A 23,860-nucleotide genomic window follows, 5' to 3' on the forward strand; every position below is an offset into this window, starting at 1 on the left:
TGCCAGAGAGCAAGCTGGGGTGAGCTAGCGGGGAATATCGCCTTCTGCAGTAGCCTTGAAAAGGACTATTGTTCGTTCTCCTGCCAGACGCTTCGCTGCTGTGCTGCCTTACTGCTGTGCTGCCTCGCTGCTGTGCTGCCTTACTACTGTGCTGCCTTACTGGTGCCATTAAAGGACAAGCGGCCGCCATCCCTTCATCCATCCGGACCTTGATTATTTGGACCGAAGTACTCACACACACGCCCGCACTCAGTGCCATACACTCTCTTTATTTTGCTGGCCAGCTAATACCATTTGTTTTTTTTTTGTTTTTTTTGTTTGCATTCACAAAGACTATCCAAAGACATTTTGGTTATTGTCAAATAGACACTCTTTGATTACGGACTGAGGAGGTTGTGGTGTTACAACCCCAGGACTGAGAAAAAGGACTCTTTACATAATATATTCACTTGTCTCCTGGTTAGGAAAAGTGACTATTGATGGAAATATTTTTCTTCTTCTTGTCTTTGTTTACATTGTATCCCAGAGAAGTTTTAAGTTGTTCAGGTTGAAACATTTGCATTTAAAGTCGGTTAAGTTTCCTTTGATATATCAGTGTCAAGCTGATGTTTAAGAGGGTATGTTAAGGACAGATGTGCTCCAGTCCATCAATCCTTTAAAGTGCTGGACACCGATGGTAAATTGCCATCAGACCCTAAATAAATTGTCCTCTGCTGTTATCCATATTGCTTCACTCATTCTTTGGTGAGTAGACGTATTGGTTACACACACACACACACACACACACACACACACACACACACACACACACACACACACACACACGCACACACACACACACACACACACACACCTGCGGCACAGTGTGTTGGTGTGTTCATTCAGGAGATTAACTGCTAGCGTAGTGTGTACGCAGTAGCCATTAGGAGCTAATGAGTGTGATGCTAACAAAGCTGGCTGTCTTAAGGAGCTCATCGTTAACCATTAGCCACCTGATGAGCTCAGTGCTAATGCAGCTTAGCACGGTACGCTAATGACTCAGCCATTAACCTCCTAATAAGAGCAGTGTGAGTGGAGCCACACGGTTAGCTGCTAGCTGCTAGCAATCACCCGAGGGTCTCTACAAAACAAAACCAACTATGATGACATGAAACGGCCCTCATCACTGATTGGCTGCAGGGTTCGACCATGTGACCTCACTTTCACCCACCTGCACACTTGGTCCTGGCTCTGAGCGGTGGCCCGGGGTTCCCTGTGCCTCCATCCAGGGGCCTGGTGAGGAGCACACTGATCTCATACTCTGTGTCGGGGTCCAGATGCCCGATTTTATGAGTGGGCTTATCAACCGGTGTGGTGTCGATCAACATGCCGGCTGTCGTCCGATACTCAACCTGAAAGCGAGCACAATGTTACAGGTAGGCTGCCCCAGAAGTGGACAAAAATCACCCGACCAAAACAAATATAAAGCAAATTCCTGGATCTAAACTTTCTTTGAAAAAAAAATATGCACGCATATACATCTGCACATACATACATACATACTATAGAATTGTAAGTTCTATGCATTACAGAATTCTGCCACAGTTTGTGGCTCCAGCGTCTAAACTTTCTTTGACTATTAGCCTGTTAAAGGGAACAGCAGGCTGATAAGCTAACTATGCAATGTTAGCCAATGTCGTAGCTGTAGCCACACTTCTGAATCAGTGACCAATCAGCACTCACGTCTCGCTCAGTGATTGGTCCGTCCCCATTGATCGAGTTGGCGTTAAGTTGTATCCACAGGTAGGTGGCACCAACTGCTGTCAGCTGAGGAGGGGCGATGGGTACAGGGGGCTCTGAGGGACAAAGGACCAAGATCAGTCTGACAACACACACATGAACACTCACACACACATGAACACTCACACACACATGAACACTCACACACACATGCTCTTCTGGGTTTCACTAAACTCTTGACGAGGGAGGAAGGTGTTAATAAGACAATTAATATTCGTGACCTTCGGCGAATCACGGCAGACCTGGATTCTATTACCCAGAATCCCCGGTGGTGCTGCTCTACTTCGTCTTGACCCACTTCATCAAAAACACACACACACACACCAGCCAGGATACAATGATATCTGTTTTTCACGTTCAAGTTAATGTTCACCTGTGTGTGTGTGTGTGTGTGTGTTATTGTATCAAACACACATACAAAGTCTGAGTGACAGTTCAATCAGAGGTTTAACCGCCGGGGATTGTGGGGATATGTGTCAGGTCATGTGACCAACAAACACCTCCTCACCTGTTATGGTGTTTGTTTGCTTAGAAATGGCACACACAGACACACACTTAATCCTTGTATTGATCAGCTCAGCTGTGAGTAATGTCACTTGGATCTGCTTCTTCTCACATCTACAGACACAAACTGAAATCTGAACTAAACAAATATAAAAGTATATATGAGTGTGTGTGTGTGTATAAAAATAAAACTCGGGTTTCAAGCTGGGGTCCTCAGTAGCTTGAGGGTCCTGCGCAGTATCTTAGCTGTTCATACTGCACTCTTCTGAACAGAGATCCCTGATGTTGTTCCCGGGACCTGCTGGAGCCACTTGCCTAACTTGAGGGGGTCACTGCCCTGGTCAGCACTGGGACCACTCTTACCTTCGCTCTCTACAACTTCTTCTCCAGCACCGTCAATCTGGTTATCAAAAACCAGGCCTGTACGTCCAGGTAAAAGCACCTACGGAGCTGCCAGAGCCCCGCCCTACATAAAAGGCAGATTCAACATGAAACTGTTTAAAAGCTGCAAACTCAGACGCTCTCTGCTCATCATCCTCCGCCTGGCTTTACGATCCTGAACAAAGAGCCCTAACAGCTGGTAGCGCAGTGCTAGTTAGCATCACCCAGCATGGTGTGCAGTGGGACCTATTTCTGAATGTGCAGTTAGTGTGTCACAAACACTTTGTTGTGTGATGGAAGAGTGCGATATAAACTGTTGTCTCATCAGTTTGTCGTGATATAATCAGAGTATGAAGTGGGTGCTCCACAGCGCCTCTGGTGGCTGAAAATATAAAACAGCGCTGTGATCCCTCAGCGCACATGTGACACAAATACAGAAATAATGAAGTCGGACATCCATGAAACCGTCACAGGCTGCTGATCGATTACTGATGGATCCCATTGATCTGCTGTGATTTCTCCTATTTAGACTGAAACATGCTTAAATGTAAAATCGCAGAATTATGTTCATTTAAGAGAATCTAATAAAACATGAAATCATATTTATACTGCTGGTCTCAGCAGGCACCATCAAATGTGCCGCCATGACTAAGCCGCGAGATGAAGGCTAAACGCCATCGAGGCTCATCCCGCGTTCCTCCGACTCTTCAGCGTGATGGGGTAGGAAAAAAGTGTGGATGAAAGCTACGCTTCAGAGACGCCTGACGGCTCCGTCGCACCGAACACGGTGCGTTTAACGAGTCATCGTTAACACGCTGCGGGCCCGCATGTGCGTTCGGGTTAGGGCGCCAGCACTCTGACAAGCAGCGCCAGAAAGAGGAGGCTTTTACTTTGGCGTGATTCATCTTCACAGAAACATTCTGACAAAACGCCGCCGAGACTCCCGCCTTAAAACGGCGCTCTGACTTTCTAATGAGGCTCTCCTCTAACCCCGCAACACACACACACACACACACATACACACACACACAGTCACAAAGCAGTAATGAGGAGCTTTAATAAAACTCTTTCTCGTTTCACGATGGAGTCATTAAAATAAAAAACATGACAAACTGCAGCTTTGATCTGCAGCGAGAGACAGACGAGTGAGGGAGGGGGGTGAGGAGAGGGGGAGGGGGTGAGAAGGAGGGACAGGTGTCCTCTTGTGGAAGACAGGATGATCAGTTTTTTAAGCTTCACATTATTCACATCACTTAAATATATTCAGAGATTATCAGTCAATAAGAGAGCAGCACTCACGTTTGACTGTGAGGTCAGCATAGGAGGACACGCCCACCCCTCGCTCTGATTGGGCGATGCAGCGGTAGCGTCCAGAGTCTCCTTTGGTCGTGTTGTCCACATTGAAGCTCGCCACATAACGCCGAGCATTCAGCGGTTTGGTTTCCCGTACCGCGGCCTGCCGACCGCCCATTCCCTGCCGAGCACAAACACACAAAGTGAAGCAGCCACATACACACACGCCACGCCGAGTGCAGTCTCGCCGCGTGGCGCTCATGTTACTGACTATGGATTATTGATAGATCACCTGCAGGTACAGCAGCAGGTTGCTCTGCGGACGTCCATTGACGGTGCAGTGAAACGTGGCTGTCTGTCCTGCGTTCACCTCCACACCTTTGATATGGAGGAAGTGAGGGGTGCTCACTGAGGACAGGAACACGTAAAACACTGAGGTCAGAGGTCACACACTGCTGACATCACCTGACTGACCATGCTACGGTAACAGTGAGTCTTCTCTCCTCTGATCTCTTCAGCCGAAAAACAAAAATCTCTACAATCCAATTAGAAAATGGATTCTGGAGGATGCAGGTAAGTGTGTGTGTGTGTGTGTGTGTGTGTGTGTGTGTGTGTGTGTTTTCAATCAGTTTATTGAACAGTGTTGACGTGAAGTAAGACAGCAAGAAAAAGTTCAGGTCAAAGATGTTTACTCGAGGTTTTTCTTCCATCAAAAAGATGTGTACACACACACACACGCACACACACCACCCTATGTGTGTGTGCGTGTGTGTGTGTGTTGTGTTCACATAACAAAACAACATAAAAATAGGAGTATTCAGTTGAGCAAGTAGATAAACAGAAGGATGGATCAAAGTCCATGCTAATCAACTTATATTTTAATGAGCTCCCCTGCCTCCACACACACACACACACACACACACACACACACACACACACACACACACAGTGACCTTGATTCTACAATACCGGCTCAACTTTTAACATTGTTATCCAATTAAGTAGCCAAACGTCGTTAACCAATTAGGAACTTGTTCTACAAGGGGGCGGTGTCTTCCTGTGTGTCTGTGTGTGCGTGTGTGTGTGTAAACTTACTGCACTGGTGTCCCTGCAGTGAGATGTCCTTGATGGCCAGAATGCCTCTGTGACCGGTGCTGACCGCCTCAAACACCACCTGCACCAAAGACCAAACACCAGCTGTGAAACCTCAGACCTGCTCGTGTTGATAGTTTTATCCCTTTAACGTCCACGCATCAAGAGGCCGCCTGCTTCATTTTGGCTGTAAAGCTACAAAATAATTCTCATCTCATCACAGTGTCAGATGTGTAGTTGTCAGTTACCACGGTGTCAGATGTGTAGTTGTCAGTTACCACGGTGTCAGATGTGTATGTCTGTGAAGGTTCTCAATCATCCAGGTCATCGTAGTCTAAGGAGCTTGCAAAGAAAAGCGTCTGGACTTCTTTAAGTTGCTTGAAGACGTTTTACCTCTCATCCGAGAAGCTTCTTCAATTCTAAGGTCAAATGGTGGAGAGTCCCAGATTTAAACCTAGTGGGAATTTCCCCCCACAGAGGGACAAAAGGACCCCCTGATGATCCTCTAATCGCCTGAGCCAAGGTGTGAAACTGGGTGTGGGTCGCAATCAGCCAGGGACTCCCCACCCATTTGACCTTAGAACTGAAGAAGCTTCTCGGATGAGAGGTGAAACGTCTTCAAGCAACTTAAAGAACTCCAGACGCTTTTCTTTGCAAGCTCCTTTGACTGTCAGATGTGTAGTTGTCAGTTACACAATTACCACGGTGTCAGATTTGTAGTTGACAGTTACCAGTGTCAGATGTGACCCTGACCGCGGCTTTTGTCAGTGTTTTCTATTTGTGTCCAAAAAGAAAGAATCGCTGATGTAAGTCAAACATGACTACAGACATCAGTTCAGATTCTCTGCCTGTGAGTTTGATGACTTTAACGTCAGACCGTTTTCTTAATAGTGCTTATATTTTCCATCTGAGTGTAACGAGTGGGCCCAGCAGCGTGCCCTGAGGAACTTCTAACGCCATGACAACAACTTCATGAAGCCAGAGAAAATTCCCCTGCCATATACGTCCTTGATAACCCTCTCTGACACACATTCAGCTGTGTGTGTGTGTGTGTTGTACAGTCAGCATAGAAAATGGAGCCTTACTTCCTGTTGCCGCCCATAACAGGAAGTCCTCCTCCCTCCCGTCTCTCTCAGATATGACTTCTCTTCCCTTCATTCTTCTCTCCTCCCTGCATTTCCTTTTCCAATCTCTCACTTCCTGATTCTTTCTTTCAGTCCTCCCCCGCTTCTCCCCCCTCCACTATCTAATTAAGCCTGTCACTAATGAGCTAGCAGTGTTGTTACCGTGGTGATGCAGCTAATTAGTGATGGCTGCTGTGATGACAGGATGGTTGTTCACAGGCAACAACACCTGCACGTGTGTCTGTGTGTGTGTATTACAATCTGTGTGTTACAGTGTGTGTGTGTGTTAAAGTGTGCGTATGTGTGTTTGTGATACAGTGTGTGTGTGTGTGTGTTTGTGTGTGTGGTTGTGTGTGTGGCTCCCTGCTGTGGGACTTGATGGTTTATGGGCCGGCGTGCTGACCTGCAGACAGCAGTGTTTGTCTGTCAGACTCAGACAGATGTTGGACAGATGCAGCTGCAGTGACCTCTCCGTTGCCAGGACAACACCTGAACATTGTGCAGGTGTTGACTTATCAGCTGAGCTAGCGTGGTAATTAGTCTGTATGGGAGCAACAGACACCGGCTAATACCGGTCCAGTTTAGGTGAAGTCGAGCATAACAACAACCAGCTACTGCTGGTGACAAATTCGTAGATGGGTATAAAGGTCAAACGTAAATGAGGATTAATGCAGCACTTTTCCAGCATTAAAGTAACTGATCCAGAGTTCAAAGGTCACAGTGTCATGCCAGCGCTACGACCATCCTGGACACAGATCACAAATTGGAGTCAGAAGAAACATTAATGGTCAGAGAAAGCCAGAGCAAGTCACCGCGCCCAGCTTTCAGAGAATAGAATAGAATAGAATAGAATAGAATTCAACTTTATTGTCATTGCACATGCACAGGTACAGGGCAACGAAATGCAGTTTGCATCCATCCAGAAGTGCTTTAGTGATATAGATATATTACAATATATATTAGCAATAATATAGATATGTGAGTATATTACAGAAATGGGTCTATTATGTTATAATGTACACGGTATGAGGTATGTTCTGAATATTCTATAACTATAAGTATGTACAGGCTGTAGTGAGTACAAGCTATGTACAGGATATGAACAGGATATAAATATGAAAAACTATACAGAATATGAAATAAATAACTTTACAGAAATCTGAGATATACAGTTATACAGAAATGGGAACTATGCAAGTTGTAAACAGTTGTAGGATTAAAGATTATCGAATGTACAGAATGATTATTTACACAGAGCTATACAGTAGTGCAGTTAAGATAAGTGAGATATACAGGGAGTGCAGAATTATTAGGCAAATGAGTATTTTGTCCACATCATCCTCTTCATGCATGTTGTCTTACTCCAAGCTGTATAGGCTCGAAAGCCTACTACCAATTAAGCATATTAGGTGATGTGCATCTCTGTAATGAGAAGGGGTGTGGTCTAATGACATCAACACCCTATATCAGGTGTGCATAATTATTAGGCAACGTCCTTTCCTTTGGCAAAATGGGTCAAAAGAAGGACTTGACAGGCTCAGAAAAGTCAAAAATAGTGAGATATCTTGCAGAGGGATGCAGCAGTCTCAAAATTGCAAAGCTTCTGAAGCGTGATCATCGAACAATCAAGCGTTTCATTCAAAATAGTCAACACGGTTGCAAGAAGCGTGTGGAAAAACCAAGGCGCAAAATAACTGCCCATGAACTGAGAAAAGTCAAGCGTGCAGCTGCCAAGATGCCACTTGCCACCAGTTTGGCCATATTTCAGAGCTGCAACATCACTGGAGTGCCCAAAAGCACAAGGTGTGCAATACTCAGAGACATGGCCAAGGTAAGAAAGGCTGAAAGACGACCACCACTGAACAAGACACACAAGCTGAAACGTCAAGACTGGGCCAAGAAATATCTCAAGACTGGTTTTTCTAAGGTTTTATGGACTGATGAAATGAGAGGGAGTCTTGATGGGCCAGATGGATGGGCCCGTGGCTGGATTGGTAAAGGGCAGAGAGCTCCAGTCCCACTCAGACGCCAGCAAGGTGGAGGTGGAGTACTGGTTTGGGCTGGTATCATCAAAGATGAGCTTGTGGGGCCTTTTCGGGTTGAGGATGGAGTCAAGCTCAACTCCCAGTCCTACTGCCAGTTTCTGGAAGACACCTTCTTCAAGCAGTGGTACAGGAAGAAGTCTGCATCCTTCAAGAAAAACATGATTTTCATGCAGGACAATGCTCCATCACACGCGTCCAAGTACTCCACAGCGTGGCTGCAAGAAAGGGTATAAAAGAAGAAAAACTAATGACATGGCCTCCTTGTTCACCTGATCTGAACCCCATTGAGAACCTGTGGTCCATCATCAAATGTGAGATTTACAAGGAGGGAAAACAGTACACCTCTCTGAACAGTGTCTGGGAGGCTGTGGTTGCTGCTGCACGCAATGTTGATGGTGAACAGATCAAAACACTGACAGAATCCATGGATGGCAGGCTTTTGAGTGTCCTTGCAAAGAAAGGTGGCTATATTGGTCGCTGATTTGTTTTTGTTTTGTTTTTGAATGTCAGAAATGTATATTTGTGAATGTGGAGATGTTATATTGGTTTCACTGGTAAAAATAAATAATTGAAATGGGTATATATTTGTTTTTTGTTAAGTTGCCTAATAATTATGCACAGTAATAGTCACCTGCACACACAGATATCCCCCTAAAATAGCTAAAACTAAAAACAAACTAAAAACTACTTCCACAAACATTCAACTTTGATATTAATGAGTTTTTTGGGTTCATTGAGAACATGGTTGTTGTTCAATAATAAAATTATTCCTCAAAAATACAACTTGCCTAATAATTCTGCACTCCCTGTAATTCCTACAGAGGCTATATAAAGTGCTAGTGGTTGTGAATGGTGGTTCAGTCCATGTTATTATTGTGTGTTTGAGGGTACAGTTGTCCATTGTGGGTGTGTGTATGTCCAGTCCATGAGTTTAACGTGGGTCAGATGTCAGGAGGCAGAGTTCAGGAGTCTGACAGCTGTGGGGAAGAAGCTGTTCCGGTACCTGGTGGTCTTAGTCCGGAGGCTCCTGTAGCGCCTCCCAGAGGGCAGGAGGGTGAAGAGTCCATGTGATGGGTGACTGGGGTCTTTGATGATTTTCCCAGCCCTTTTCAGACACCGCTTCCTGTAGATGTCTTTTATGGCAGGAAGTGATGCTCCGGCGATGCGTTGGGCAGTTTTCACGACCCTCTGCAACGCCTTCCGGTCCGAGGTAGAGCAGTTCCCGTACCAGACTGTTATACAGTTGGTCAGGATGCTCTCGATGGTGCAACGATAGAAGTCAGAGTCCTCAAGAAGAAGAGGCGCTGGTGAGCCTTCTTGACCAGCTTGGAGCAGTTGGTCGTCCAGGTGAGATCCTCAGAGATGTGGACTCCCAGAATGCAATTAGCTTCAACAGAACCGCCTCCAACGCAGTGGGAGGGGCCTCGTAACTTACAGGTAAGTTCAGGAAACATTCTCTCCCATAAGGCTGTTATGAGGGGGGAAACAGTCTGTGTATCAGGCTGTAAATATGCTTGTTTTAACATGGGAGTCTTTGGGACTGACTCACTGCTGCCTCTGCTGGACGTCAGAGAAACTGCAAGTGGTAGAGACATGACAACAACAACACAGAATCTATAAAGAGAGCTGCCTGTGAGTGGTGCAGGTGGAAACACCTTTGTGAATGCTTTCATGTGTTTGTGTGATTTTAATAAGTCCAGCGTCAGACCGACAATCAGCCATAAGTGTTCAGAGCCACACGACTGAAACGCAAAATCACTTCTAAAATGTTGGACAGTAACAGGAACAGATTGGGACGTTGAGTCCAGAGGTTGTGCTGTCGACGGGAGGAAACATTTTTTGGCACTAGAAGGTTCCCGTGGTGAGAAAAACTCACTTCCTGCTGCTGCTCTACACCAAGTGTGCGCCTATGTGTGCGTGTTGAACCAATTAGCAGCAGCCCTCGTGTGGTTTGGAGATGACAGAGCTTTTAAAGCCACATAAAAGAGCTTTCAATACGGATCAGCCACATCCAGAGCGAGTGTGTGTGCATTCGCCTGTGTATCTCTGTGAGGACCACTGCAACTCTCAGGACATGTGAGGATCGCTTTTTGGGACGGAGGGTCCAGACTGGGGGTCAGGGTTTGGTCAGTACCCCAACCACAGTCCTCGCAGTGATAGAAATACCAGCGTGTGTGTTATCTCGCTGCTTTCAGACTGCTTTCAAACACACAATAATAACATGGACTGAACCACCACTCACAACCACTAGCACTTTATATAGCCTCTGTAGAAATTATCCACATATCTCACTTATCTTAACTGCACTACTGTATAGCTCTGTGTAAATAATCATTCTGTACATTCGATAATCTTTAATCCTACAACTGTTTACAACTTGCATAGTTCCCATTTCTGTATAGCTGTATATCCCAGATTCTGTAAAGTTATTTATTTCATATTCTGTATAGTTTTTCATATTTATATCCTGTCCATATCCTGTACATAGCTTGTACTCACTACAGCCTGTACATACTTATAGTTATAGAATATTCACAACATACTTCATACCGTGTACATTATAACACACCATAATAGACCCATTTCTGTAATATATTCACATATCTATATTATTGCTAATATATATTGTAATATATCTATATCACTAAAGCACTTCTGGATGGATGCAAACTGCATTTCGTTGCCCTGTACCTGTGCATGTGCAATGACAATAAAGTTGAATTCTATTCTATTCTATTCTTTCCAGCCAATCTCCCAGTTTAGTACCACCTGGTATCACATTATTCAGGTAAAACCTGTCAAAAGTAAACGTGCGTGTTTGCGTTAGGGTGGTTTACCTCGTAGTGATTGGGCCAGAAGGTGGACACAGCAAGCTCCACCCCCTTCCAGATGTGGTAGGAGGGGCCTGAGAAGTTAAAGACAGGAACTCCCAGAGGACTACTGTTCTCTGCAGGAAACATATACACCGTCATCATCTGAGAGCTCGGCCTACACTGACTAACCTGCGCCAGTGTTCCTGCGTACCTTTGATGTAGACGTTAAGCGTAGCGGGCACGGCACCCTCGCGCCCTCCAACCTGGTAAAACAGGAAACTGAGGCAGTGCGTGTCGTTTTCTCTGAGTGGCGGTAGTAGCAGCTGAGCGCGCTGACCACCATAGCGACCTGACGTGTTCACAAACAGGAAGGAGGAGCCTGCGGAGAGGAAGCAACACCTCATTATAAACAGCCAAGATAAAGTCCTTAAACAGTGACAGACTTCAAAATAAAAAGCATGTTTGTATAGAAATATGTCTTTTTATTTACTTTTAAAATCTTTGTGTATGTGAACAGCACATAAAAAACTGAATGAGTTAAATTTAAAATGGTTTGAATGCAAAACGGGTTAATAATGGTCAGAGGGTCCGGTGGCGCCAGTGTCCGGCAGCCTCGCCTCTGTCAGTGCGCCCCAGGGTGGCTGTGGCTACAATGTAGCTGCCATCACCAGTGTGTGAATGTGTGTGTGAATGGCTGGATGACAGGTTGTGTAAAGCGCTTTGGGGTCCTTAGGGACTAGAAAAGCGCTATACAAATACAGGCCATTTACCAATAAACATGTTTATTAGCATATTAATACATATGATTAATAAACATGTTAATAAACATCAAACTTTCTCACAGTGAACATGTTGAGGATTAACACCCATCAAAATAAAGTCAGACTTTCAGCTCAATGTTTCTGATCATTTATTGGAGCGAATGCCAGACAGCACAGCCTTCAAAATAAAAGCATGTGTGAGGTCACAGGATGGAGAAAATGAAAAGGAGTGAAGACGGTGGGAAAGAGATGAAACAACAGGAAAGGTGAGTCTATTTGTCAGTATGTGACAAATAGGTGAAGTGAGAATAGTGAAGGACGGAAGTGACGGACAAGGTTCAAGGTTCTTTATTATTTGTCACATGCATAGTTATACAAGTATAACACACAGTGAAATGTAGCCTGACACGCTCCTCGACATGTGCAAAAATTGGGGGGGGGGGGGGGGGGGTGTAGAGGAAGAACATTATATATATATATATATAAAAAAAAAAAAACACCCAGCACGCCCCTGCGGGCGGTTTATCCTTCAAGCTCGGGTCCTCTACCAGAGGCCTGGGAGCTTGAGGGTCCTGCGCAGTATCTTAGCTGTTCCCAGGACTGCGCTCTTCTGGACAGAGATCTCCGATGTTGTTCCCGGGATCTGCTGGAGCCACTCGCCTATCTTGGGAGTCACCGCACCTAGTGCTCCGATTACCACGGGGACCACCGTTACCTTCACCCTCCACATCCTCTCGAGCTCTTCTCTGAGCCCTTGGTATTTCTCCAGCTTCTCGTGTTCCTTCTTCCTGATATTGCTGTCATTCGGAACCGCTACATCGATCACTACGGCCGTCTTCTTCTGTTTGTCTACCACCACTATGTCCGGTTGGTTAGCCACCACCATTTTGTCCGTCTGTATCTGGAAGTCCCACAGGATCTTAGCTCGGTCATTCTCCACCACCCTTGGGGGCATCTCCCATTTTGACCTCGGGACTTCCAGGTTATACTCGGCACAGATGTTCCTGTACACTATGCCGGCCACTTGGTTATGGCGTTCCATGTATGCCTTGCCTGCTAGCATCTTGCACCCTGCTGTTATGTGCTGGATTGTCTCTGGGGCATCTTTACACAGCCTGCACCTGGGGTCTTGCCTGGTGTGATAGACCCCAGCCTCTATGGATCTTGTGCTCAGAGCTTGTTCTTGTGCTGCCATGATTAGTGCCTCTGTGCTGTCTTTCAGTCCAGCTTTGTCCAGCCACTGGTAGGATTTCTGGATATCAGCCACCTCCTCTATCTGCCGGTGGTACATACCGTGCAGGGGCCTGTCCTTCCATGCTGGTTCCTCGTCTCCCTCCTCTTTCTTGGGTTTCTGCTGCCTGAGGTATTCACTGAGCACTCGGTCAGTTGGGGCCATCTTCCCAATGTATTCTTGGATGTTCGTTGTCTCATCCTGGACTGTGGTGCTGACACTCACCAGTCCCCGGCCCCCTTCCTTCCGCTTAGCGTACAGCCTCAGGGTGCTGGACTTGGGGTGAAACCCTCCATGCATGGTAAGGAGCTTTCTTGTCTTTATGTCAGTGGCTTCTATCTCCTCCTTTGGCCAGCCTATTACCCCAGCAGGGTACCTGATCACGGGCAGGGCGTACGTGTTGATGGCCCGGATCTTGTTCTTACCGTTCAGCTGACTCCTCAGGACTTGCCTGACCCTCTGCAGGTACTTGGTGGTTGCAGCTTTTCTAGCGGCCTCTTCATGGTTCCCATTCGCCTGCGGGATCCCCAAGTACTTGTAACTGTCCTCTATGTCTGCAATGTTGCCTTCTGGTAGTTCAATCCCCTCAGTTCTGACTACCTTCCCTCTCTTTGTTACCATCCGACTACACTTCTCCAGTCCGAACGACATTCCAATGTCATTGCTGTATAGCCTGGTAGTGTGGATCAGTGAATCGATGTCTCGTTCACTCTTGGCATACAGCTTGATGTCATCCATGTACAGGAGGCGGCTGACAACTGCTCCGTTCCGTAGTCGGTATCCGTAGCCAGTCTTGTTAATGATCTCACTGAGGGGGTTCAGGCCTATGCAGAACAGCAGTGGGGACAGAGCATCTCCTTGGTAGATCCCGCACTTGATGGTGACTTGTGCTATGGGCTTGGAGTTGGCCTCTAGTGTTGTACGCCACATCCCCATTGAGTTCCTGATGAAGGCTCTTAGGGTCCCATTGATCTTGTACAATTCTAGGCATTCCAGTATCCAGCTGTGGGGCATTGAGTCATAGGCCTTCTTGTAATCAATCCAGGCAGTGCACAGGTTGGTCAGTCTGGTCTTGCAGTCTCGGCTGATTGTTCTGTCTACCAGTAGCTGGTGTTTTGCGCCTCTGGTATTCTTGCCAATTCCTTTCTGTGTCCCGCTCATGTATTGACCCATGTGCCTGTTCATCTTAGCCGATATGATGCCTGACAGGAGCTTCCATGTAGTACTGAGGCAGGTTATTGGTCGGTAGTTGGAGGGGACCGGTCCCTTCTTGGGGTCCTTGGGGATCAGGACCGTCCGGCCTTCAGTTAGCCATTCCGGGTGTATCTCGTTAACTAGCAGCTGGTTCATTTGTGCTGCCAGACGCTCGTGGAGTGCAGTTAGCTTCTTCAGCCAGTAGGCGTGAACCATGTCGGGCCCTGGTGCTGTCCAACTCTTCATACTGGAGACCCTTTCTTGGATATCTGCCACTGTGATGGTTACTGGACCCTGTTCAGGGAGGTCGCTGTGGTCTGCCCTCAGATCCTCTAGCCACTGAGCATTGCCGTTATGGGTTGCATCCTTCTCCCATATGCTCTTCCAGTATTGCTCCGTCTCCAGCCTTGGTGGTGCTGTTCTCTTATTGTTCCCTTGCCACTGAGAGTACACCTTTGCTGGTTCTGTGGAGAACAGCTGGTTTATTCTCCTGCCTTCTATCTCTCTGGTGTACCTCCTCAAGCGGCTGGCCAAGGCTGTGAGTCTTTGCTTGGCAGTTTCCAAGGCCTCAGGTATGGACAGCTTGCTGTATTTCTTAGGCACCTTATTCGTCGCACCTTTCTGCAACTCCGTTAGTTGGGGTACTGCCCCTTGTGGCTGTTCAACTTGTAGCCAAGCATCTCACTGATCACTGCTGCCGTATTGTAGATCAGCTTGTTAGTGTCGGTAATCGTGGTTGTAGGTATTGCCCGTAGTGCTGCATTAACATCATCTAGCAGACATTCTGAGGGTACTTCACGTAATCTTGGTAACCGGCTACGGGGGATCCAGGTTTCAAGCTTGGCCATGATCCTATTTTTCAGGTCAGTTCCTCTCGCACTCAACGATCCTTCTCCTATCACACTTGGGGCTATGTACCCAATCTCGGGTGGGGGTGATGATATCTCCCCCCTGACCTGGCGTCCTGACTCCTCCTTGCCATAGCATTTGTGTTGTACCTCGTCAATCTCTAGCTGTGAGAGCAGTCCCTTCTGTTGTAACCAGGGGCGGATATAGAAGGGTGGCATGGGGTGGTAAGTGCCACCCTAAAATGATCCCTTGCCACCCCAAGTGCCACCCCAGTCTTGCATATGACAGTGTTGTTTATTAAAATAAGATAGCATTAACAGTTTGAGCGTAGTTACAGTCAACAGTGAATATAAATGCTAAAACTGAATATATTGCATAGTGTTCCCCCCCTGCACCATTAACAAATGGTTCAGCCCATAGGTGGACCGGCTTTTTTCTTGTTTTCAGTAGCAAGCGATGCTTATGATTGTGCCAGAGCACATTTTGAACAACACCATGGGAATTTCAGATTTCACACAGGCAGGTGGATGTTACACTGTGGAAATGGAAGGAAGGTGAGTGTTATTAACCCTCTGTGGTCCACGGACACGCTGCACCTCCAAATCACATGACTGATGTAAGCTGACACAGCAACAAGCCACGCTGAGTCTCTGTTTCAGCCAACATTGAAAGTTCGGACTTCAAAGTTTTTAAATTTTAATTACAGGCCAGTAAATCCAGAGTTAGGATAATATATATCAGCCACGCTTTTTTCTAAATACTGTCGTCACGTTTGTGTGTGTGTGTGTTTTAAGCGTTTTCTAAGGACAGCGTGAAAACAGTAAAGAAAGGAAAAAAGCCACCTCTTTCCTATCAGTGGAAAAATGCACCATGTCGACCAATTTTAAAAAAAACAGTCCACATGTGGGATTTGGTTGTTTAGGAAGAGGGGAAAGTTTTGGGAGTGACGGTAACGACAGCGAGAGAGAGAGAGAGAGAGAGAGAGAGTTTAGATGTGGGAGATTTGTGACGTTTAGCGTGGCGTGTTTACTTAGTGTGTTGTTGAACACGTCATAGACACCTCAGCTTCACTACTGGAACTTTAACATTATGCACTCCATACTGTACAGTAATGCCACTGTTTTGCACATGTCTCACTCTGTATATTTTTATATATTTTATTTATTGTTTACTCTATTTAATTTGTAAAATATGTGTACACACACACACACGTAGAAAAATATTTAGTATACACATCCAGAAATGCATATACTATTATATATTGTACATATATTTATTAGTTTCAGATGTAGCCATTCTTGTATTTTGCTTGTTTACATTATTGTATTTTGCACAACTCTGTTGCTTGTGAAGCTCGCACACAAGAATTTCACTCACATATGCTGTACCAATGTTCCTGCACATGTGATGTGACAATAAAAGTGATTTGATTTGATTTGATTTGACCCCACCAGTAAGGAATATACTTTTTTCTCACATGTCCATCACTCCTACTCTCGTCTGGATTATTTTTTGGTCAGCAGCTCACTGCTGAGTGACATCTCACACACTGAGATTCACCCTATAGCTGTCAGCAATCATGCTCCTGTAGCTTTAACACTAATGCACAAGAATAATACTACACCATGTAACAACTGGAGATTTAATACATCACTGCTTAAAGATGAAGACTTTATTAAATATTTTAAAAAAGAGTGGACTTCATATTTAGACTATAATGACACTCCCGGAACATCAGCTTCTGTTCTATGGGAAGCAGGGAAAACTGTGATGAGAGGTAAAATAATTTCTTTCTCATCACATAAAAAGAAAAAAGAAAACAAAAATATTCAGGAATTAGAAAAAACCATCAAATCACTAGAAGAAGCCTACGCATCCCACCAAGATCAGGAAACATTGAACAAAATACGCAAAACAAAACTAGAATTAAATGAGATAATTGATAAAAAAACAAAATTCTTAGTACAGAGACTACACTTACAAAATTATGAACATGGTAATAAATCCGGTCAATTGCTAGCAAACCAGCTAAAAATAAATAAAGAAAAAACAACTATATGTGCTGTTCAAGATTCATCTGGGAACACATTATATGATCCGATACAAATAAACAACATTTTCAGGGATTTCTATAAAACGTTGTATTCACCACAAATAAACCCATCTAAAAAAGAAATTGATCAGTTTTGTTTTTGGACAACATAACTCTTCCAAAATTATTAGACACTCAAGCAATGGCACTGGATTCACCACTGACACCAGGCGAACTCCAGGAAGCCCTGATAAGTATGCCCAATAATAAGGCTCCAGGTCCAGACGGCTTTCCTGCAGAATTCTACAAAGAATTCTGGTCGATTCTAGCACCAGTTTTCTACAGAACGTTGTTGGAAATCAAAGAAAAGGGCAGACTTCCATCAAATATGAATTCTGCAAACATTAATCTCCTGCTAAAACCAGCCAAAGACCCTGTATATGCCTCAAGCTATCGTCCAATATCCCTTATAAATGTAGACCTTAAAATAATCTGCAAAGCTCTCTCAAAGAGACTGGAGAAAATAACCCCCCTCTTAATTCATCCTGACCAAACTGGTTTCATAAAAGGTAGGCACTCATCAACAAATACACGCAGATTACTTAATTTGATAGACTACTCATACAGTAAAAACCTAGAAACTACAATATTCTCTTTAGACGCAGAAAAAGCATTTGACAGAGTTAACTGGAAATTTCTATTTGCAACTTTACACAAATTTGTTTTGGATCCTCTTTCATAAACTGGTTAAAAATATTATATAATTCCCCAACAGCTTGTGTTAGAACAAATGACCAGACATCCTCCAGCTTCTGTCTCTTGAGGGGCACCAGGCAGGGATGCCCACTCTCCCCTTCACTATTTGCAATTTTTATTGAACCACTAGCAGCAGCAATTAGACAGAATTCAGTAATTAAGGGCATAAAATGCAAGAACGTGGAACATAAAATCAGCCTTTATGCGGATGATGTGTTACTCTTTCTCCAAAATTCACAAACCAATGTCTCTGGGGTGATTGAATTGATAAACTCTTTTGCAAGAATATCAGATTACTCAATTAACTGGTCAAAATCTACAGTCCTACCGATTAATTGCTCCTTCCATAATTCCTCTTCTACACCACTGCAATCGGGAAATATAAAATATTTAGGTATTAATGTTTCTCCCAAGCTTGCAGATCTAACTAAATTAAACCATATCCCACTTTTAAAGAAGGTAGAAGATGATCTGGCTAGATGGAAATGTCTACCCATATCACTCATGGGAAGGATTGCCGCTATAAAAATGATGGTCTTACCAAAAATAAATTATTTATTCTCAATGATCCCAACTAAACCGCCACAAGATTGGTTCAGATCTCTAGATTCATGTATGTCCAAATTCCTTTGGAAAAATAAACCCCCACGTATAAGCTTAAAAACACTACAAAAGACCAAGGATAAAGGAGGACTAGAACTGCCTAACTTTCAGCACTACTTCTTAGCCAACAGGCTTCAGTTTATCTCAGGATGGCTAAAACACACCCTCTTAGATGAACCTTGGCTAGATGTAGAACAAGCACTCTGCAATAATCTAGAGATCTCAGACCTACCATTTATCAGCTCAAACATCCAACGACATGAATGCTTTAAAAGCATCAACATCAGCTCTTCTCTGACAGCATGGTGGGAGTTTCTAACATTGACGGCGTCTTCATTAATCCCATGCAAACGTACACCTGTCTGGAACAACCCTGACATATTACAAAACAATAATATGATAAACTTTCCAGATTGGAGTGGTAAAGGAATCAAATATTTAGAACATATACTAGAAGGAACAGAATTTATTTCATTTGACGGACTAGTTACACAATATGGGATCAACAAGAAAAGATTTTTAGAATATCAACAAATTAAATCCATAGTAAAAAAGAAATTCAAACCGGGTCAAGTTGAACTACAAACACCACAAAGTGTGGAACAATTTCTTACTCTTAAACCCCCCAAATTACTATCCAAAATATACAGAATGCTTTCTAAAACAGATGAATCAATATCACTTCCTATTGCAAAATGGGAAGCGGATTTATCAGTTAACTTAGACCTAAACTTCTGGTCTCAGATTTGCTTAAAAACCTTTCATCTAATTAGAAATCCCAGTCTTCAATTAATTCAATACAAAATATTACATAGAGTGCACTATACAGGTCATCGGATGTTCAAGATGGGCTTTACGTCTACCAACAACTGCTCACACTGCCAAACCAATTCACCGGACAATTATATCCACGCTCTTTGGTTCTGTCCACCAGTTCAGAAGTTCTGGCGCGAGATATGTGAAGACTTATCAAAGTGTCTGAAATGTAACATTCCAACATCCCCCTTAGTGTGTTTGTTGGGCAGCTTAGATAATGTCACTTCAGAAAAGAATATCGCCCATATGGTTTTCACTGCCCTATGCATAGCCAAGAAAACAGTCCTCATGAACTGGAAAAATAAATATAATCTTAATTCTAACCAATACAGAAATTATCTATTAGATTACATTAGTCTTGATACAGCCTCTGCCACCACATCAGATCAATTGCTCTGGGCTCCTTTGATCAGCTCCATCACCTAGCGGGGGTGGAGGGTCATAGTTTGGTCCCACCTTTGCTGTTGTGATTGGTGTGGGGGTAGGGACAGGCTTAGGGCGTCGGGGAGTTCCCTAGGAGCATCTTCCTTGGAGGGCTCAACCTGGGGTAGCGGTCATGGCCTATTAAGGGCTCTGTTGGCTCTTAGGTGACAGTTTCCTCGTGGCTGCGTACAGCGGGGCTAGGGGAGGGTCTGTGCTGACAGATGTGGGTTACTGACCTAGTAGCCTGGCTGCCCCGGGGTGGGTCCGGGACGGGCCGGACTCTGGGCTGGGGCCCTGGCTGGGTCTCGGGGGCTTGGATCCTGGTTTGTGTGTTGCCGGGGTTGTGGGCAGGTGGGTGTATGGGGGCCCAGCCCTGGCGCAGGGTGCCGCCAGTGCATCGAGCCACCTAGGGGGCTCTTCAACTGGTGGGGGAGGTTGTTACATCTTGCAGGAGCTCTCCTCTCTTCAGGAACTCTCTGCAGCAGGGGGAGATACAGGAGAGATGGAGGAAGATCTCAGCCTGGGCGTCTATTGTCTCGTGTAGTCTGGAAGATGAGTGGATGACAGGGTGGGTGCAGTTTTCTCTGTGGTGGGGTCAGGTGGGCTGTCCCGGGCTCTGTGGGCCAGGCGGCGCTGCTGTACTGGGCCCCGGTCCGGATGGGTCTGGGCCCCCTTTCCCTGGTGGGTTGCGGAGTATGGGGGTGCCTACTTGGGTCAGCGGGGGAGCTGGCCCCAGGGAGGGGTCACTGTGGAGCTGTCAAACATTTTCTTTGCTTATTTGGGACAAATAAAGACTCGATAAAGAAACCACATTTAATGACTTTTCACTTATTTGTAACTAAAAAGCTAAAGCTGCAGTTCTGATTCGTACCACTGACTCCACATTCACATAAACATGTTCACAGCCTGATGATGCCACTTCATTACACATGTAGGCTTAACGTTTGCATTATTAGGGGCGTGGCCTCTTTGACAGGTGGATGGTGACAGCTTTCGGCTAGCTTCACCTGAGCTGGAGCTTTGGTGTGTTGTTGGAGCCTTTTAATGATATCATGTGACCAATAATATGGCTGCTGTGAGGTCACTGTAGTAACAGAGCGTCCAAGAAGGCGGAGCTCCATGTGAATGACATCAGCAGGTATCTGAGTGTGTGTTTGGATGTTTCACACACAAAAAGCTTTGTGGCCACATGCCACTCTGTAGCTTCCCCATCTTTCAGAGCATTTTCCTGGGAAAGTTGATCAACCTTCAAACGATGATTTCCTCACAGAGACTATTTTAACCTGAGCGTAGACTCGTGTTTGATTTCATTTCCTGGTTACCAGAGCGTTTTAATGTGTGTGCATGTGTCAGTGGATCAATGGACCTTGAGGAGAATCGATTAGAAAAACATGAGGTTTAATCACGGAAGGAAGAGGAGGACGAAGAGGAGAAGGAGAAGGAGGAGGAAGGAGCAAGAACAATCCAGACTGATGAAGAGCAAGTGAGAACAAAAGCTGTGATGAGTTTATTCTCAAATCAGCCATTTGTGCGTCTGCGGCTGATTAGTGTTTGTCTCACAGCTCGCGCCTCACTCCATGTTTAACACGGCCCAACAGCTGACTGAACCTTCATCTACAGCCAATTAGAAGACCCCATTTGTCTTCCTGACAAACATCAGAGCTGTTTTCAGGATGAGGTTTTCAGTTTCCTGGTGTTAAAAGACTCACTTTGTTTTTCTGATTTCATTTCAGATATAATCATAAAATACTGACATAATACATTCAAACCATCAGTCACACATGAACACAATCCACCACCATCACCACCATCACCATCATCACCATTATCACCTTCATCTTCACCATCATCATCTTCACCATCATCATCATCATCTTCACCACCATCATCATCATCATCATCATCACCACCATCACCATCATCACCATTATCACCTTCATCTTCACCATCATCATCATCATCATCTTCACCATCATCTTCACCATCTTCATCATCATCTTCACCATCATCATCACCATCATCATCACCATTATCACCATCATCTTCGCCATCATCATCATCATCATCATCATCTTCACCATCATCTTCACCATCTTCATCATCATCTTCACCATCATCATCACCATCTTCATCATCACCATCTTCATCACAATCTTCACCATCATCTTCATCATCACCATCTTCATCACCATCACCATCTTCACCATCATCATCATCCTCATCATCACTTTCTGAAGGACATTTTTCAAACATCAAAGAGTCAGTAGAGCAGAGCAGAAATGAGGCAGAATGATTGGATTATGGTCGTTTCCTGTGTGACCTGGACGTCTCTGTGTTACAGTCATGTAATGCCATGTTTCTTTGTTTCTGTAAAATGATGACAGCAGTTTGTTGTGTTTGTTTTTTGCCACTCTGCAGAATTAACTGTGTCACAGTTCCCAGCACGTCATAGCCTGAAAAACCCAGAGTCAGAGCTCGGACTGTGAAATGGTCACATGTGTCAGCGTGCTGTCAGCTGATACATGTGAGCACTGAAACACCTTCATTCAAAGGTGAATGACGTCGCTGATGTGTGGACGTGTCTGTGGAGCTCCTAGGGATTATTCTGACTTCTTTGGTCACACATCTGTGTGTGTGTAGTTGTAGGTGTGTCAGGGTAAACACACGCATGTGCTGTGTGTGTCTGCTGTTTCTGTAGTAACTGAGGCATGCTGCAGGGCAAACAGCAGTGTGTGATTCAGCAGAGAAAGATTTCAGGTATGAGGTGTGAGTGGGCCCAAGGGGCCCGGCTCAGGGTCTGATCCTGTGAGCAAGGCTGGGGTCTGCTCTGTTTGTCTGCGTTTAGGTGCAGGTTATGGGTGGAGAAAGACACGGGTGGGTGTGGCTCAGGAGGTACATCGTCTACCAGTCGGCGGTTCAAACCCTGGCTGCTCCAGGCCAAAGAGTCCTCAAGCAAGACACTGAACCCTGAGTTACTGCTGATGCATTCATGGGAGTGTGAATGTTAGTATTTGTATGAAAGTGTGAATGAGGCATGTTGTGGTGGTGCTAGAAAACGCTGCTGCTAATCAGTGAGTGAACACCAAACCGACCAATCAGAGCTGCAGGAGGTGGAGGCGCTCGGATCGAACACTCGGCCAAACTTGATCTTCATCACGTTCTCAAAGGCCCGAGCGAGCGCTTCAAACTCTCTGCACCTGAGACACAGCTCCGCCTCCTCTTTCTCGCTATCGTCCAATCAGACCATAGGCAGAAAGAGAAACAAACACACACAGCCCCCGTTCGTGTCCTGGCGTTTCTTCTGCTCGTTAACCTCCCGTCCCCTCTCACCTGTGGGCCAATAATATACGACCCCTACCATCTGTAAACCAATCACCTCACACCCAGCTCACACACGCGCGCAGATGGAGGCAGTAATTCTATTACCCGAGCTGTACCGAGACGTGAGGAGAGGCAGCTGCACCGTATTTACTCTCTCTCTCACACACACACACACAGCAGGAAGTGTGTGTGTGTTTCCTGCTCTCAGAGGTTTATTTCAGGCGGCGAATGTGTGTTAAACTTTCTGAAAGCATCCACACAAACGTCGGGCAGAATCCCCGGCCAACAGGTTTGAAGGAGCAGTCCCACATTTACTTAAATCGGCCAATGGGGAGCTGGTGTGTCAGTGTGACCTCTCCTCTGATTGGTCGGATTTCAGCTGCAGTCACTCCATGTGTTTAAACTCCCTGAATGAGGCTTTAATTGCTTTTGGCAGGATGCTGATAGTGGCTTTATACACTACACACACACACACATACGCACACACACACACACACACACACAGAGTCATGTTCAAAGAGTGAATCTACTGCATGCCGACACGCTGATAAACCCTTTAACACACTAATTAACCCAAAACACACACACACACACACGCACGCACGCACACACACGCACACACACGCACACATACGCACACACACACACTGAGTTTTCTTTTCTCTCATTTATTTGTGAAACAGTCCAAACTTTAACCTCTCTTCTCTCTCACCCACCTTTAAACAGTGTTTACCTGCAGCTGTGTGTGTGTGTGTGTGTCTAATCTCTTTTCAAATTCACTTTAAAGCCACAAACTGTGTGTCTGCACACTCGTGTGTGTGTGTGTGTGTGTCTGTGTGTGTT

General features: G+C 45.2%; 1 protein-coding gene across 3 annotated transcripts in view; it reads right to left on the reverse strand.

The window, feature by feature from the left end:
- LOC146702427 (receptor-type tyrosine-protein phosphatase mu-like) overlaps nt 1–23,860 on the reverse strand; it is a 217,332-nt gene that overhangs the window by 147,380 nt on the left and 46,092 nt on the right. For all 3 annotated transcript variants that reach the window (XM_085469039.1, XM_085469038.1, XM_085469040.1), the window contains exons 3-9: nt 11,243–11,410; nt 11,056–11,165; nt 5,053–5,131; nt 4,250–4,365; nt 3,964–4,138; nt 1,723–1,835; nt 1,211–1,391 (exon numbers count right to left, since the gene is read on the reverse strand). In XM_085469039.1, coding sequence (XP_085325165.1) covers nt 1,211–1,391; nt 1,723–1,835; nt 3,964–4,138; nt 4,250–4,365; nt 5,053–5,131; nt 11,056–11,165; nt 11,243–11,410 — 942 coding nt within the window. The remainder of the gene's footprint in view (nt 1–1,210; nt 1,392–1,722; nt 1,836–3,963; nt 4,139–4,249; nt 4,366–5,052; nt 5,132–11,055; nt 11,166–11,242; nt 11,411–23,860) is intronic.

The sequence above is a fragment of the Copadichromis virginalis genome, linkage group LG9 (assembly GCF_057382275.1).
Source record: "Copadichromis virginalis isolate Kocher_CV1m ecotype Utaka linkage group LG9, C_Virginalis_male_GT1.1, whole genome shotgun sequence".
Taxonomy (NCBI): domain Eukaryota; kingdom Metazoa; phylum Chordata; class Actinopteri; order Cichliformes; family Cichlidae; genus Copadichromis; species Copadichromis virginalis.